The 18,663-nt window shown below is 41.3% G+C and overlaps 1 protein-coding gene across 1 annotated transcript in view; it reads right to left on the reverse strand.

Moving 5' to 3' along the window:
* LOC140464927 (sodium/hydrogen exchanger 3-like) overlaps positions 1-18,663 on the reverse strand; it is a 130,490-nt gene that overhangs the window by 72,453 nt on the left and 39,374 nt on the right. The window contains exon 2 of the mRNA XM_072560564.1: positions 2,450-2,752. Within this exon, the coding sequence (XP_072416665.1) occupies positions 2,450-2,752 (303 nt within the window). The remainder of the gene's footprint in view (positions 1-2,449; positions 2,753-18,663) is intronic.

Genomic DNA, 18,663 nt, shown 5'->3' on the forward strand with positions numbered 1-18,663 from the left:
ACTATGGAAACGACATTCATTGTGCAGAGAAGACAGTTAGTGCCTGAAAACAGGAAACTGCTGAAGTGATGTCAGACATTGGAAAAGTCGATTATGTAGTTAGGAAGGTAGAGAAAATAAAATTGGGTGGCACAGTGGCAAAGTGGTTAGCACTGCTGCCTCACAATGCCACAGACCCAGGTTCAATTCCTGCCTCAGGCAGCTGTCTGTGTGGAGTTTATACATTCTCCCCGTGTGTGCGTTGGTTTCCTCCGGGTGCTCCGGTTTCCTCCCACAGTCCAAAGGTGTGCAGGTTAAGTGAACTGGCCATGTTAAATTGCCAGTGGTGTTAGGTGCATTAGTCAGGGATGAATGTAGGGAAATGGGTCTGGGTGGGTTGCTCTTCAGAGGGTCAGTGTGGGCTTGTTAGGCCGAATGGCCTGTTTCCACTGTAGGGAATCTAATCTAATCAGAATCAAGATAGAAAAACACCATTTTAGCAGAGTAGGAACAAGCTGATCAATAGGTCAATTTACATATGGATTTTGAGATAGACATGTTCAGGATTGGTGGTCTATTACATCAGAGGATGTAGAAGGAAAGTACCCAAGATGGTGATATCAGTGACAGGCGTGGGGGATGTTCTGTGGTGGGGTCATGTTGCAAGAGAGGTAGGATGAAGTGCTGGAGAGTTGGCATTGGGTCTTTGCATGGTAGAGTATAATATACCAGACAAACATGGGATTACACTTGCAGTGCGTTTGACACCAACATTAATGTCAGGATTGGATCTGAGAGAATTGCAAGTTCAGAGCAAGACAGGTCAGAACTCCATCACTTCTGAAAGGAAGTTAGAGGATTTTTGTTAAAGCAGCAGATGAGGTAAAGGGAAAAAATAAAACTGTGAACAACTCTGAGATAGAGTTGGTGTTGCTTGAGAGGGTGGGGCCAAGAGTCTATATATGGATGTGTATTCTAAAATGAAAGTCACTGACCTGAAGTGTCAACTTTCTGATTGTCTCCGCACATGCCACCTGACCTGCTGAATACTTCCAGTCCCTATTTTTGGTTTTGGTTGAAATTTCCAGCAACTGCTGTTGGGTCTTAACTAGTGTCAGCCTTGGCTCAGTTGTGCCAGTCTTGTCAAGTAATGCTGGTTTCAGGCTTCGTTTAAGAGAATTGATAACAGAAACATGGAGGATTTGTTTGTGCAATCCTGATGAAACGCTATGCTGTCAGACCTGTGTGCCTTGTCTCAGGTGAGGCATTAAATCCAAGGCCCCTGTCTGTCTTCTCAGGTGCACATAAACAATCCCACGGTAATGATTGGCAGAAACACAGGAGAGTTATTCCCAATTTCCCTGCCTATATAATATTCTATAATCAACATTATGAAAAAAAAATCATCTGATCATTGTCAGATTGCTAAATTGGCTGCAGCATTTTCTAGGAGAAAGTGAGGACTGCAGATGCTGGAGATCAGAGCTGAAGAAGGGCTGATGTCTGAAACGTTGATTCTCCTGTTCCTTGGATGCTGCCTGACCTGCTGCGCTTTTGCAGCATTTCCTATACTACAATACATTCCATACATATTCCATTGGTTATAAGGCAACTTGGGATATCCTGTTCTAATCAGAGGTGCTATGTATATTGGGTGTCTCAGCTGACAAGTTAAATCAATGCCCTCTTGAATGGAAATAAGAAAATCTGGTGATAATTCTGCCTTTCATGTTTACACTGATCTTGACACATTTTTCATTTCTTAACTTGTCCCATTACCAACTCCTTTTGCTCTGCACCATAATTCCTTTCGTGATTTAATCTCTTCTATCTTCTACCATATCACACATATTCCCCATGACCTTGCTCTCATCCCCTCCCCAATCCTTTGTACCTGCTTAAAATCGCTTGCACCCCTTTTTCCAGTTCAGCTAAAAGATCAATGACCTGAAACATTAGGCTGAGTTCTCCAAAGTCAGGCCCAAATGGGAGGTCTAATCCCGCACTAGAAAGAAGTGCAAAGAAGTGTCACAATCTTTCAGAAGGTGGTCTCCTATATTCCAAGCTTCTATATTGCCACCTTATATATGATCTAGGCACCCAAACAGAAGGCCTACAGCTCCGAAACCGTGGCAGCGTCACTGGGGGAGGTCAATGCTGCTCAGGTAGGTTAGGGACCAGGAGAGTGCCTCATCTTGGAGGTATCCTTGCTCTCCTGCTCAGAATACAGGAAATAAAGACAGTAGGGCCATCAAAATGTTGAGGAAATGCCTTTCCAGAGTCTGATGCAACTACAGTAGTTTCACGTGATAGCACCCTGCTGATGTACAGAACTTGTGGCAAGACACAAACAAGATTAAAAACTAAAACTCCGTTTTATGCTTCAGTTAGCCACAATTGCTATCTATATTTAACCCTGGTCTCAATTCAGTTGGAGATGAAAAACTACAGTTTGGATCTCTGCCCTTACCCATAATACCAGTCCGGAAGACACCGTAGAGGGAGAGACCAGTTGTTACAGTATTCCAAACCGTTCCAATGATGGCGTACATTAGAATTGATCCAATGTTCCTGAAGAATTGTTGGTTGGGCATGAAATATCCAGCATCCAGTATGATTGGTGGCAGGAGGTAGAAGAAGAAGACATTTGGTGTTAAAGTGAAGGAGGCAGTGTGATCAGCGGCCCATACAATTCCTCCCAGGATGAGGCCCAGCACAATCAGCAGAATGCTTTCTGGTACCACCAAGGTGACTTTTTCAGACAGATGAAAAACTAAAGGAGAGAATAAGTCAATAATTTTGATTACACAAGCATTTACAAGGTGGATTGAATTAAGATTTAGTGCTGTGTGATGAAATTAAATGGAATCATTGCATTTATCCAACATTACAAGAATGGAGTTTTCATTTCTACATTCATCGCTCTCTCTGATTCTCTAATTTATTTTGACGCACAGTAGGTTTCCGAGATGGCAATCACAGAAACAGAAAACCTCGACTAAATTATATTTTATTACAACACATAATATTCTATATAAAGCATGTAAATTAAAAACACATAGTTTCATTGCATTGGGACTTCCACAATCTTCAAGCCCTGTTGTCATAACACAAAAAAATGTAAAGGTTGTATTAATATGAGTAAGAAATCCATATTAGGACTTGATCTGATTTCATAGCATTGTAATTATACCATACAACCATCAGTCATTACATTTGTAATAATAGTGCAAGTAGATACACAATTGTGACATACCTCAATAAATTCCAAAATTGTCGTTTTTATTTTGGTGAACAATTTTTTAATATTTCTGCACTGATGCTAAATTTATATCCTTTAATTAAATCACAAGGCAAGAAAGAACTGGAGAAATTAGATTGAGAGCGGCTCTTTGAGAGTAAATCCACATCAGACATGAGGGAATCTTTGAAAGGACACTTGGTCAGAGTTCAGGACCAGCACATTCTTGCGAGGGTGAAAGGTTAAGAATGACAAGATTTCAGAACTTTGAATGACAAGAGATATTGAAAGTTTAGTCAAAAGGAGAAAGGATGCATATATAAAGTTTAGGAAACTGAAACCAAACAAGACTCTTGAGGAATCTAAAGGAAGCAGAAAAGAACTTTAACAAAAAGTTAGGAGGATTAAAAGGGACCATGAAATGTCCTTGGCAAGTAGAATTAAGGAGAATCCCAAAGCATTTAATACATATATAAGGAGAAAGGGGGTATCTAGAGAAAGGATAGATCTACTCAAGGATAAAGGAAGGAATTTGTGTGAAGCCAGAGGAAATGGGGTTGTTGTTAATGAGTATTTTGCTTTGGTATTCACCAAGGAGAAGTACATGGATGATGGTAAGATTTGGGAGGAGTATTTTTATAGTCCGGGCCATGTTGATATTAAGAAGAAGAAAGGGGATTGAGGATGCAATGGCCTAGTGGTATTATCACTGGACTGTTAATCCAGAGATCCAGGTAATGTTCTGGAGGCCTGGGTTCAAATACTGCCATTACAGACAGTGGAATTTGAACTTTAAAAAACACTATCTGGAATTAAGAACCTAATGATGATCAGAAAACCATTGTCAACTGTTGGGAAAACCCATCTGGTTCAGTAATGTGCTTTATGGAAGGAAATTCCCAACCTTACTTGATCTGGGCTGTATGTGACTCCAGATTCACAGCAATGTGGTTAACTCTTAACTGCCCTCTGGGCAATTAAGGATAGGCAATAAATGGCCTAGACAGAGGCACCTACATTCCATGAATGAATTGGGAAAAAAATATACTGAATGTCTTGAAAAACATTAATGTAGGTAAGTCCCCAGTCTCTGGTGGAATCTACTCCAGGTTATTAGGAGAGGAAGGGAAGAGATTGCTGCGGGCTTGAGAGATATCTTTGTATCCTCTTTAGCTGCATGTGAGATCCCAAAATGTTGCAGAATAACCAATGTCGTCCCTTTGTTTAAGAAAAGTTTCAGAGATAATCGAGGAAATTATAGGTTACTCAGCCTTATATCAGTAGTAGGGAAATTATTGGAGAATACTCTAGGGACAAGATTTATTCACCTTTGGGAAGAATTAGGGATAGTCAGCATGGCTTTTAGCAGGGGAAGTCTTGTCTAACAAATTTAATTGAGTTTTTTTGAGGCAGTGATAAAGGTGAGAGTAGTGCAGTGGATGCTGTCTACATGGACTTTACTAAAGCATTTGACAAGATCCCTCATGATAGGCTGGTCCAGAAGATTAGGTCACATAGGATCCATGGTAAGTTGACAAATTTAACACAAAGTTAGCTTGGTCATACATGATGGTAGCTGTGGAGGGTTTTTATTTTCTGACTGGAGGCCCATGACTAGTGATGTGCCACAAGGATCAGTGCTGGGACCTCTATTGCTTGTAATATATAGAAATACCTTAGATGAAATGTAAGTGATGTGATTGGTATATTTCCAGACAACACGAAAATTGAGTGAGTTGTCAATAGTGAGGAAGGTTGTCAAAGGATACAGGATTAGTGGTGCTGGAAGAGCACAGCAGTTCAGGCAGCATCCAACGAGCAGCGAAATCGATGTTTCGGGCAAAAGCCCTTCATCAGGAATAAAGGCAGTGAGCCTGAAGCATGGAGAGATAAGCTAGAGGAGGGTGGGAGTGGGGAGAGAGTAGCATAGAGGACAATGGGTGAGTGGGGGAGGAGATGAAGGTGATAGGTCAAGGAGGAGAGGGTGGAGTGGATAGGTGGAAAAGAAGATGGGCAGGTCAGACAAGTCAAGGAGACAGTAACTGAGCTGGAAGTTTGAAACTAGGATGAGGTGGGGGAAGGGGAAATGAGGAAGCTGTTGAAGTCCACATTGATGCCCTGGGGTTGAAGTGTTCCGAGGCGGAAGATGAGGCGTTCTTCCTCCAGGCGTCTGGTGGTGAGGGAGCGACGGTGAAGGAGGCCCAGGACCTCCATGTCCTCGGCAGAGTGGGATGGGGAGTTGAAATGTTGGGCCACGGGGCGGTTTCGTTGATTGGTGCGGGTGTCTTGGAGATGTTCCCTAAAGCGCTCGGATATGTGTGGATATGGGCCAAGTGCAGGAAGGTGGGACTAGTTTAGTTTGGGAACATGGTTCATCTCCTCCCCCACTCACCCATTGTACTCTATGCTACTCTCTCCCCATCCCCACCCTCCTCTAGCTTATCTCTCCATGCTTCAGGCTCACTGCCTTTATTCCTGATGAAGGGCTTTTGCCCGAAACGTCAATTTCGCTGCTCCTTGGATGCTGCCTGAACTGCTGTGCTCTTCCAGCACCACTAATCCAGTATTTGGTTTTCAGCATCTGCAGTCATTGTTTTTACCTTGTCAAAGGATACAGCTGGATATAGATCAGCTGGAAATTTGAGTGGAGAAGTGGCAGGTGGAGTTTAATCTGGACAAGTATGAGGTGATGCATTTTGGCAAAGTCAAACGTAAGAGAAAAGTATACAGTTAATGACAAGGACCTTAGGAGCATTAATATACAGAGGGATCTTGGGGTTCAAGACCATAGCTCTTAAAAGTCAGAACACAAGTGGATAAGTTGTTGGAGAAGGTGCATGGCATGCTTTTCTTCATCAGTGGAAGCATGGAGTATAAAGGTTTCCAAGTCATGTTGCAGCTATGCAAGAGTTTAGTTAGGCCATATTTTAAGTACTATGTGCGCAGTTCTGGTCTCTACACTATAGGAAGGATGTGGAGGCTATGGAAAGGGTGCAAAAGAGGTTAGTTGAACTTGGATCATTTCCACTAGAGCACTGGAGACTGAGGGGGGTGACCCAATAGAAATATACAAAATTATGAAAGGAATGGAATGGATGGATAGTAGGAATATTTTTCCTGGGGTGGAAGGTGAACACCCAGTGGATGTGGTACACATTGATACCAACAACATAGGTTTAAAAAGTGATGAGGTCCTAAAAGCAGAGTATAGGGAGTTAGGAAGTAAGCTGAACAGTAGAAACTCTAAAGGTAGCAATCTCAGGATTATTATTAGTGCCATAGCTAGTCAGTGTAGAAATAGCAGGAAACATGGTATGAACTCATAGATTGATCAATTAGGTCAATGGGATGAGGAGTGGCAGATGGAGATTAATTTGGATAAATACGAGGCATTGTATTTTGGTGAAATAAACAAGGGCATGAGTTATACAGTTATACAGGGCCCTGGGTAGGTTGTAGAACAGACAGTCCTAGGGATTCAGGTATATAGTTTCTTGAAATTTGCATCACACGTAGGCAGGGTAGTGATGGAGGCTTGCCTTCATTGCTTCGACCTTTGAGTATAGAAGTTGGGCTGTCATATTGAGATTGAACAGAATATTGGTGAGGCCACTTCTAGAGTACCGTGTGCAGTTTTGATCGGCCTGCTATAGGAAGGATATTGTTAAATTGGAGATGGTTCAGAACAGATTTACCTGATGTTTTTGGGAATGGAGGGTTTGAATTATAAGGAGAGGCTGGATAGGCTGGGACTTTTTTCACTGGAGCATAGGGGCTTGACAAGTGATCGTATGGAGGCTTATACAATCATGAAGGTCACAGATAGGGTGAATATCAAGGGTCTTTTCCTTATCCAAGGTGTATATTTTTAAAGTGATAGGAGAAATATTTAAAACGGACAAGAGGGGCAACTTTTCTTTCCACAGAGATTGGTTCATGTGTGGAATGAACCTCCACTGGACGTGGTGCAACATTTAAAAGACATTTGGATAAGTTCATGAATAGAAAAGGTTTGGAGGGATATGGGCCAAGTGCAGGAAGGTGGGACTAGTTTAGTTTGGGAACATGGTTGGTGTGGACTGGTTGGACCAAAGGGTCTGTTTCTATGCTGTGACTCTATGACTTTGTAAAGAAATGGTGTGAGAAGGACAGTTTCAGGTTCCTGGGCCATTGGGACTGGTGCTGGTGGAGGTGGGACAAGCACAAACTGGATAGGTTACACCTGGACAGGACTGGGACTGATGCCCTAGGGGGAGTATTTGCTAGAGTGGATGGAGAGGGTTTAAGCTAAATTGGCTGGGGGTTAGGAACCTATCCAAGGAGTCAGAGGAATAGAAATCTAGGATAACAACAAAACGACAGAAAGGAGATCAAGGGAAATGATAGGCAGCAGAATCAAAGGCCAGAATAAAACAAGGCCACAGTAAAAATGGACGGAATGGGACAAGGAACATTAAAAAGACGAGTCTTAAGGCTTTGTGCCTTAAGACTTGCGTAGAAAAATTAAAGTAAAGTCAATAAATTAATCATGCAAATAGATGTAAATGTGTATGATATAATTGGGATTACAGAGACATGGCAACAGAGTGACCAGGTATGGAACTGAACACCCAGGGATATTCGGTATTTAGGAAGGTCAGATTAAAAAACAATTAGTAGGGGGTTTGGACCGCCGAACTGCAATGGTGACGTTTTGAATTGTGTTAAGTAGGAAAACAGAGATGCAGATATCTGCAATTATGGGTGACTTCAAGTTGCATTAAATTGGTAAATCACATTAGTCACAATACCATAGAAGAGGAATTTCTAGAGCATATAGGAGATGGTTTTCTGGATCAATAAGTGGAGGAAGCAACTACAGAATAGGTCATCTTAGACTGGGTATTATGCAATGAGAAAGTAATAATTGGTAATGTGGTTGTAAACCATTTGGGAATGAGTGACCACAATATGATAGAATTCTCTGCCAATATCGAGAGTAAGGTAGCTAATTCTGAGACTAGGGTTATGAATCTTGATAAGGGAAATGACGACAGTGTGATGCATGAGTTGGCTATGATTGATTGGGAAATCTTACTGAAAGAATGACCATGGATAGGCAATGGTTCACATTCAAGGAGTGAATGGGTGAATTACAAAAATTGTTTATACTGTCTGGCTCAAAACAGCAAAGAGAACAATGACAAATCCATGGAAGTTAGAGATCATACTAGATGTTAAATAAAAGGCATACAAATTGTAAGAACAAATGATAGAACAGAGGTTTGGAAGGAGCTTAGAAGTCAACAAAGGAAGACCAAGGGATTGATTTAAGAAGGGGAAAATAGAGTATGAAAGTAGGCTTGCAGTGAACATAGAGCTGACTGTGAAAGTTTCTGAAGGTTAGATTAGATTAGATTACTTACAGTGTGAAAACAGGCCCTTCGGCCCAACAAGTCCACACCGACCCTCAGAAGAGCAACCCACCAAGACCCATTCCCCTATACCTAAGACTACGGGCAATTTAGCCAATTCACCTGACCTGCACATCTTTTGGACTGTGGGAGGAAACCAGAGTACCCGGAGGAAACCCATGCAGATACGGGGAGAATGTGCAAACTCCACACAGACAGTCACCCAAGGTGAGAAGTAAGGAGAAAAAGATTGGTGAAAACTAATATATGTCCTTTACAATCAGAAACAGGGGAATTTATAATTGGAAACAAAGAAATGGCTGATGAATTCAACCAAAACTGAACTTCTATCTTCACAAATAAGGGCACAAATAACATACCAGAAATGATGGGGAACATCACTGGGGATTAGAGAGAGAGAGAGGAACTGAAGCAAATCTGTATTAGTAGAGAAATGTGTTAGAGAAATGATTGGGAAATGAATCTTCCAAGATTCTTTCTATTCTGGAACAGCGTCTACAGATTGCAGGGTAGCTAATGTAACCTCACTATTTAAAAGGGTAGGTAGAGAGAGAATAGGGAGTTATAAAAACAATAACTGCAGATGCTGAAAACCAAATACTGGATTAGTGGTGCTAGAAGAGCACAGCAGTTCAGGGCTTTTGCCCGAAATGTCGATTTCGCTGCTCCTTGGATGCTGCCTGAACTGCTGTGCTCTTCCAGCACCACTAATCCAGTAATAGGGAGTTATAGACTAGTCAGTCTGATGTCAGTATTCGGGAAGATGCTAAAGTTCTTAATCAAGGATTTTAGAGCAGAGCACTTAGAAAACAATGGAAAACAGACAGTCAGCATGGTTTACATAGGGAAATCCAGCTTGTAAAATCTATGGAATTTCTTGAGAATGTAACTATTAAAGTTGATCAGGGAAGCCAGTAGATTTAATTTATTTGGACTTTCAGAAGGCTTTCAACAAAGCCTCACAGAAGAGATTAATGTGTAAAATTAAAGCACATGGGATTGGGGTTATTGGATTTACATGGATAGAAAATTGTTTCACAGACAGAAAACAAAGAATAGGAATAAATGGATCTTTTTCTGAATGCCAGGCAGTGACTATTGGGGTACGGCAGGGATAAATACTAGGACTCCAACTATTCACAATATATGTTCATGATTCAGATGAGGGAACAAAATGTAATATCTCACAATTTGCTGATGACACAAAGCTGAGTGAAAAGGTGAGCTGTAAGGAGGATGCAGAGATGTTGGACAGGCTGAGTAAGTGGGCCAATGCATGGCAGATGCAGTAATAATGTGGATAATTGTGAGGCTATTTACTTTGGCAACAAAAGTAAGAAGACAGACTATTATTAGAATTGCTGTACATTGAGAGATTCAAACTTTGATCAACCTCATTACCTGCCTCTCCTCCATATTCCTTGACCTCTTTAGCCACAACAGCTATATCTACCTCCTTCTTGCAAATACAATGTTTTGGCTTCAAAAACTTTCTGTGGCAGTGAATTCCATAGGCTCATCACTCTCTGGCTGAATACATTTCTCCTTACCTGAGTCCAAAATGACCTATTCTCTAAGCTTTAACTGGTTACTCCAGTTCTGGACTCACTTACCATAAGAAACGTCCTTCCTGCGTTATTATAATTTTATAGGTTTCTATGAGATCTCCCCATCTTTCTTTCAAATTCCAGTGAACACAATCCTAACTGACTTAATCTCACCTCTTTAATCAGTCCAGTCATCCCAGGAATCAATATGATAATCCTTCATTGTACTCCATCTACAACAAGAATATCCTTCCTCAGTTAAAACTGAACACAGTATTCCAGGTGTAGCCTCACCAACGCCCTGTATGATAGCAGTTAAGATATGCATGTTCCTGAACTCAAATCGTCTCTCTATGAAGGCAAACATACAGTTTGTCTCCTTTACTGCCTGCTGCACCTGCGTGCTTACTATCAGTGACTGGTGCACGAGGGTACCCAGCTTTTGTTTAACTTCCTATCTGGATGCAGCACAGCTTGGTATGGCAACTGCTCTTCCCAAGACCGCAAGAAATTACAGAGAGTTGTGAACACAGCCGAGTTGATCACACAAACCAACCTTCCATCCATTGACTCCACCTATACTTCCCACTGCCTTGGGAAAGCAACCAACATATCAAAGACTCCACCCAGCATGGATATACTCTCTTCCAATCTCACCTGTCAGGCAGAAGATGTAAAGGTTTGACTGCATGTATGAACAGATTCAAGAACAGCTTCTTCCCCACTATTATCTGATTTTTGAATGGACCTCTCCAGTATTCATTCTGATCCCTTTCTTTTCACCTGCTCTGTGGCTGTAACATTGTATTCTGCACTCTGTTCTGCTGCTCCGATGCACTTTGTATGGTATGATCTCCCATAAAAGCATGCAAAACAACACTTCTCACTGTATCTCAGTACATGTGACAACAATAAAATCAAACTCAGGAGAATGAGAATCTCACAACTTGAAAAACATTTACTGGCTGCTGGGAAAAGATTGGTGAGTGTGTTTGGAGAGATGTTCTTGTAGAGAACTGGCATGGATATCATCAGCTAAATGGATCCCTTCTGTAGTATCACTATTCTAGGATAGTCTATTTTCTCTTAAGAATCTGTTCTAAAGGATGGGCCAAGACACCCAAGTCTCCAAGATATCTCATTTATTGCCAGGTCTATTCAGGGGAAAGCTCTCACAGGCTGGTGATGTTGGAGGCCCATCACATACGCCCAGGTTATCACCAAAGGAGTTCCTCATGGTTGTGGGTCTAACCATCTTCAATCGTTTCATCAATAACTCTCCCTCCATTATCAGGTCAGACACAGAGTTGTTTGATGATTGCACAGAGCTGATGTCCATTCACAATGCAACAGATAATGAAAGGGTTGTTCCCACATTGCAGCTAAACAAGACCTGAACTCTCAGGCTTGGACTGATAGTCAGTAACATTAGCAACATGCAGGTATCAAGCACTTAATGATCATATCCAACAAGGTAGAGAGTCTAATTCCATTTCTTCTGTGCTCAATGGCATTAGCATTGTCTGAATCCTCCCACCTCTACATCCACATCTAGGAGGTCACCATTGATCAAACATTTAACTGGATCAGTCAGTTACTGTGGTTCAAGAAAAGATCAGAGGCTAGGTATTTTGCAGTGGATCACTCAGCTCTGACTCACCAGAAACTCTCCATAACCTTCAAAGAACCAATCAGAAGTGTGATGGAACATGATCCATTCGTCTAAACGTTTGCAACACTTGAGGCCGAACACATTTCTAAAGAAATACGTCCATTTAATCAGCACCCAAATCACCACTTTAATCATCATGCTATCCATTGGTGCACATTTTACTTGCAATGTTAACCACCCACAAGATGCACTGCAGCCACTCATCAAGATATCTTCAATAGCACCTCCAAACCCTGTGACCCCTGTCACCAAGAAGGACAAGGGAAGCAAACAAGTGAAAATTTAACTATCTCCATATACTCCTCCAAGTCATACACCATCCTGACTTGAATTCCTTTATCCTAGCTGGATCAAAATTCTGGATTTCCCTCCCCAGTTGCACTGTGACAAGACCTTCACCACACAGAGGGCAACGGATCAAGAAAGTGGATCAAAACTACCTTCTCCAGGGTACCAAAGCATGGCCAGCGGTGCAGGCAGGCACGGCAGGCATTTCTAGCTTTGTCTGAAAATTCTAGTACAGCCAGTGATTGTATAGTTTTTAAGTACAACTGGCTTTTTTTCTCTATAAAACCTACGGAAGGTTGTTTCAGAAAGCAGGATTGCCCGCACTACCAGATAAAGAATCAGTAAGGAACCTATCCCAAGTGATCACAACAGCCCCGTAGCCAATTAATGCTCTGAGTTATTAATTGGCTGGAGACATCTCTGTCCCTCATTCAGGCTGCTCCCTCCACATTCTTTGTCAACGTACCAATCACCTGCAAGATTTTGTGAAACAATATTGTAGATCCTTTATTTGAAGGTCAGACCGTATGCACATAATGTTACTGGGAAACTGAGATAAAAGTTTAACTGCAGCCAGTGCACTTACACACCAATCATGGAACTAAAGTACAGGTCATTTTGCTATAACGTGTCAGTTGTGTTCCTATGCAACCCAGCTCTACAGAAAATCATGCTATGGAAAACCGCTATAGAAATTTGCACTGTACAAAATCACTATAGAAAATTGCTATCCCGTTCAATAGAAAGTTTGTGTGATTCAAACAATGTCCACAATTCATCAATCGTGTTATAGGCAATTTGTGTTGACGAAACGTGTTAACGCAATAGAGAATTGCACTGTACAAGATCGTGTTTGTGTTATCCAAACAGTATCCACAATTCATCAATCATGTTAGAGGCAACTTGTGTTAACGAAATGTGCTTTATACCAGAACAACCAGTATATCAGATCCTGTTTAGATGGTAGTGTTTGACAGTAGTTAAATATGCACATCATATCATAACATCCTAGTTTGTTTTTGACCAAAGATGGATCCTCATCATTGAGCCATTTGGCTTATGTAGATCATTTAATGGACTTTGGCATTATGCAACTCTTAGTTGTTTTGAATGGTATACTTTTCTGGCCTCTGGTCTTGGTTTCTCATGAAGAACTTGTTTTAGCATCTGTTTTCTTCATTGGCACTCCCAATGTCCTCTGGTGCCACGTGACTTGCATGCAATGTAAAAGCTGGACATTTTCTTGGTGCATTTATGAGGCTACACAACCAGACTGTTTACAAGGTCAATATGGACGAATTATGTATCACTTTTAGACTGTCTACCCATTAGTATGATTTGCATTTGCTTCCATTTTGTAGTAGCAATTCAACATTGTAACCTAAGGATTGATCCAAGATGTCTTTTTGGAGCCTCATTACTGGGGTAGATGCAATTACAAGAACAATTATCCTGTTCTTTAGTTGTGTGGCTGTGAAGTCACAATCATATTCCATATCTCTACATCGACTTATGAAGGGACCAATGTTTCCAATGATTCTGAAACTGAATTTCACTTATAATTGACCTAAGGGTACTGACCTGAGTCATTAAACAGACATGCTCAGTCCATGGAGGCCTTTATCGCATACAGCAATTTTAATTTTGTTAGCTCATTTATCTGGATGGGAAATATGTAGATCCATAAAACATAGTTCAACGTGTTGCCAGAACAAAATAAATGCAGATAGGAGGTCGATTGCCTTCCAGTTGAATGCCGGAAATTTTGTGGTCACCCTTTTAACTATTTTTTTCAAGATTTGTGAGCACTTTCTATTAATGTTTGACAGCCATTCAAGTTTCTTTCAGCTCGTTTAGAGTTGATTTAGCTCGGATTGCAGTACCTATATAATGCCAATGCCTCCGATGGTCATGGGTTACAGCATTTGACTGCAACAATGGTGCTGTCAAGCATTGTCTCTTGCCTCAGTCTCACTCCAAGCTCCATCCATAAAGCAGTTTTGGGGGGCAGGAAAACAGAGACAGGATTTTCAAAGGCCAAGCAAACAAGGTGAAATGCTTTTACTGTACAGGCTTCTTCTGACGATCACTGAATGGATTTGTTTTCCTGGCCAATAAGCAGGAATGAGTCTATGGAATTTAATTTAAGTGACCTGACCTGGTGTCTGCTGCTTAATCTCTGTTCCTGCTTAAACTTTGCAGCTTGTAAAATTGCCAGATTTGAACAAACTTGCTGGAACTCAATGCATGCTGCCTGGAGTGAAGTATGACCCTAAAATGAAGACACAATATGTAGAATCCCTGCAAAGCAGTAGCATTTTTACACACTGCGAGGAGGTAATGATCGCCAGTTGTTTGAGACATGCTGCCTGAAAGGTGAATCATAAAAGGGCAGAGGTCCTGTCTCCATGAGTGGCCAGACAGCATCTCTGACATAGTTTGAACAGCAATCCTTTATTCATGGAATGTAGTAATTGCTGGTTGCGATAGCATTCAATGCCTATCTATATTTCACAGAGTCACTCACATTGCTTGAGTCATATGTAGAAGAGAACAAGTAAGGAGAAGAGATTTCCTTCTCTAATAGGCATTAATGAACCAGATGGGTTCTTACAACAATTGACAAATGGTTACTTGGTCACCAAAGGTTAGCTTTTCATTGCAGATTCTTACTGATTTTAAATTTTACCATCTGTCATGTTGGATTTGAACCCATTTTTCCCCAAAATTTCAGGGGAATATTATGAATTTTTAGTGACAGTGCCCAATCTCATGAAATTGAGCAATTTATGAAGTTCATGATGATGCCAAAGTCACTGAGGCCATTTTCTCAAAGAATGAATGATTATTTCACAGCATTGCACTTCCCAGTACTGTGTTATGCAATTGTTAACAAAAAGTAAAATAAATGTCATGTCAATTTAAAGCAGCTTTAGTTCCTGATTAGAGATAGCAGGAGGCTCACCAACCGCACTAGTTTTGGAGTATCTCTGCTTCCCCTAGAGAGTTAGCATTTTAAAAATTTGTTCATGGATGTGAACATCATTGACGAGACCAGCATTTCTTGCTCAAAGGGCAGTTAAGAGTCAAGTACATTGCTGTCAGTACGGAGTCACATGTGGGCCAGACCAGGTAAAGATGACAGATTTCTTTCCTTAAAAAGTGAGTGAATCTGGTTCTTTTTTTAAAGTAAATGATCAACAACAGTTACATGGTCACTATTAGGTTAGTTATTTTAAAGAAGTACAGACATTTACTGATGATTTGGAGATGCCGGTGTTGGACTGGGGTGTACAAAGTTAAAAATCGCACAACACCAGGTTATAGTCCAACAGGTTTAATTGGAAGCACTAGCTTTCGGAGCGGTGCTCTGAAAGCTAGTGCTTCCAGTTAAACCTGTTGGACTATAACCTGGTGTTGTGTGACTTTTAACTTCAGACATTTACTGAATTCATATTTCACCATCTGCCTGTGGGATTCAAACCTATGTCCCCAGACATTAAACTGAGGGTTGGGATTACTGCACCAGGGACATTGCTATTACTCTATCACCTTGTCATGGGAGTAGTGAGTACAAAGAAAGTCAATACAACATGCCAGATTGTCCAAGGATATTCACAGCTTCAGGTTTTCAGATGCCTTTTAGATATCTATTTCAGCAACATGGACATAGACTATGAATATCATCAGTATACTATCCAACTCTCTGCTATAATCGTGATCCCACTGACGTTCCACAATAACAAGTTAGGCAGCTTGCCAATTCTACAAAAGCCATGTTTCTAACCAAGTTTCACTCAACGCATCATATATAGGTGCCGTTATTTCAAGATGAAGTAAGTTCCACCTATCACTTGATTCAGCTAACACTCCATCTCCACCTAAAGACAAAGTGTCATTTTTGTAACTTTCATATACACATACCCTAAAAAAATTTAAAAATTTGTTACTTTTAAATGCAATTCATACTATGATGTAGGAATACATAATGGTCAATCTGCACACTGTAAGATCATACAGAGCACAAATGAGATAAAATGACATAAAAATTGGATGGTGCTTACAAAGAATAAATAGCACAAAAAACAAGGTCCATTTGAAATATACTCTTCTTTTGCTCTACCCAAATCTCCATAAGACCGTCAGACATAGGAGCAGAAATTAGGCCATTCAGCCCATTGAGTCTGCTCTGCCATTCAATCATGGTTGATAAGCTTCTCAACCACATTCTCTCACTTTCTACCCGTAACCCTTGATCCCCTTGATACTCAAGTATATCTCAGTCTTAAACATGGTCAATAACCTGGCCTCCACAGCCTTCTGTGGAATGAATTCCATCGATTCACCACTGTCTGGCTGAAGATGTTTCTCCTTATCTCCATTCTAAAATGTGAAGTTGCCAGTGTTGGACAGGGGTGGATAAAGTTAAAAACCACACAACATCAGGTTACAGCCAACAGGTTTATTTGGAAGCACTAGTCTTCGGAGTGCTGCTACTTCCTCAGGTAGCTACCTACCTGACAAAGGAGCAACGTTCTCAAAGCTTGTACTTCCAAATAAATCTGTAGGACTATAACCTGGTGTTGTGTGATTTTTAATTCCATTCTAAAAAGTCTTTCCTTTACTCTAAGATTGTGCCCTCAGGTCCTAGTCAATCCTATCAATGAAAACATCTTTCCAACATCCACCCCGTCCAGGCCATTCAGCATTCTGTATGTTTCAATTAGAACCCCTCTCATCCTTCTGTACTCCATTGAGTATAGACCCAGAGTCCTCAAAGGTTCTTCATAAGTTAAGCTTTTCATTCCTGGGACCATTCTCATGAACACCCTCCAGGGCCAGTACACTCTTCTTGAGCTATTGAGCCCAAACCTGCGCACAATATTTCAAATGTGGTCTCACCAGAGCCTAATAGAGCCTCAGAAGTACATCCCTGCTTTTATATTCAAGTCCACTCAAAATAAAGGCCATTACTGTATTTGCCTTCCTAACTACTGACTCAACTTGCAAGTTTGCCTTGAAAGAATCCTAGAATTCCCAAGTCTCTTTGCACTTCAGACTTCTGCATTTTCTCCATATTTAGAAAATAATCCATACCTCTATTCTTCTGACCAAAGTGCATGACTTCACACTTTCCCATATTGTACTCCATCTGCTACTTCTTTGCCCACTCTCCTAACCTGTTCAAATCCTTCTGCAGCACCCCGCCCACCTCCTCAATGCGAATTATCCCGTTATCTTTGTATCATCTGCAAACTTAGCCAGAATGCCCTCAGTTCCTTCATTCTAGAAAGTGAAAAGTCGTGGTTCCAAAACTGAGCCTTGTGGAACACCACTTGTCACCGGCTGTCATCCTGAGAAGGACTCTTTTATCACCACTCTCTGCTTTCTCCCAGACAGTCAAGCTTGTATCCATACTAGTACCTTGCCTCTGACACCATGGGTCCTTATCTTACCTCATAGCCTCCTGTGCAGCACCTTGTCAAAGAACTTCTTGAAGTCCAAGTATATAACATCCATTGGCTCTCCTTGGTCTAACCTGCTTATTATTTCCTTAAAAGAATTCCAGCAGATTTGTCAGGCATGATCGCCACTTGATGAAACCATGTTGACTTTGCTCTATTTTACCATACACTTGCAAGTATTCAGAAATCTCATTCTTCACAATGGATTCCAGGATCTTACCCACAACTGAGGTTAGGCTAATTGGTCTATAATTTTCCATCTTTTACCTTACTCCCTTTTTAAAAGGGTTTTACATTGATGATTTTCCAGTCCTCTAGGATCCTTTCTGATTCTAGTAATTCCTGAAAGATCACCACCAACCTCCGCTATCTCCCTTAGAACTCTGGGGTGTAGTCCATCTGGTCCAGGTGAGTCATCCACCTGCAGGCCAGTTTTTCTAGCACCTTCTCCTTAGTGGTGGCAACCATACTCAGCCCTGCCCCCTTACTCTCTTGAAGTTTTGGTATATCATTCATGTCTTCCACTGTGAAGACCAATGTGAATTAATTATTCAGTTCCTTAGCAATCTCTTCCAAAAGAGGAGGCACAGCGGCTCTCTGGTTAACACTGCTGTCTCACAGCATCAGTGACCCAGGTTCAATTCCAGCCTCAGGCAACTGTCTGTGTGGAGTCTGCACATTTTCCCTGTGTCTGTGTGGGTTTCCTCTGGGTGCTCTGGTTTCCTCCCACAATCCAAAGATTTGCAAGTTAGGTGAATTGGCCATGCTAAATTGCCCATAGTGTTAGGTGCATTAGTCAGGGGGAATGGGTCTGGGTGGGTTAATCTTCGGAGGGGCAGTGTGGACTTGTGGGGCCAAAGGGCCTGTTTCCACAAACTCAGCTAGTTTGACAGCATCCCTGGTAAGAAAGCAAAGTTAACATTATGACTGTCTTACCACACATGCTACCAGACCTGCTGGGTTTCACCAGCAATTTGTGTTTTTGTTTCAGACCACCATCTGCAGTTCTCTGTTTTATATTAGTATGTCCTGCAAATCTAGTCTTTCCATTCTTTCC

The sequence above is a fragment of the Chiloscyllium punctatum genome, chromosome 41 (genome assembly GCF_047496795.1).
Source record: "Chiloscyllium punctatum isolate Juve2018m chromosome 41, sChiPun1.3, whole genome shotgun sequence".
Lineage (NCBI taxonomy): Eukaryota > Metazoa > Chordata > Chondrichthyes > Orectolobiformes > Hemiscylliidae > Chiloscyllium > Chiloscyllium punctatum.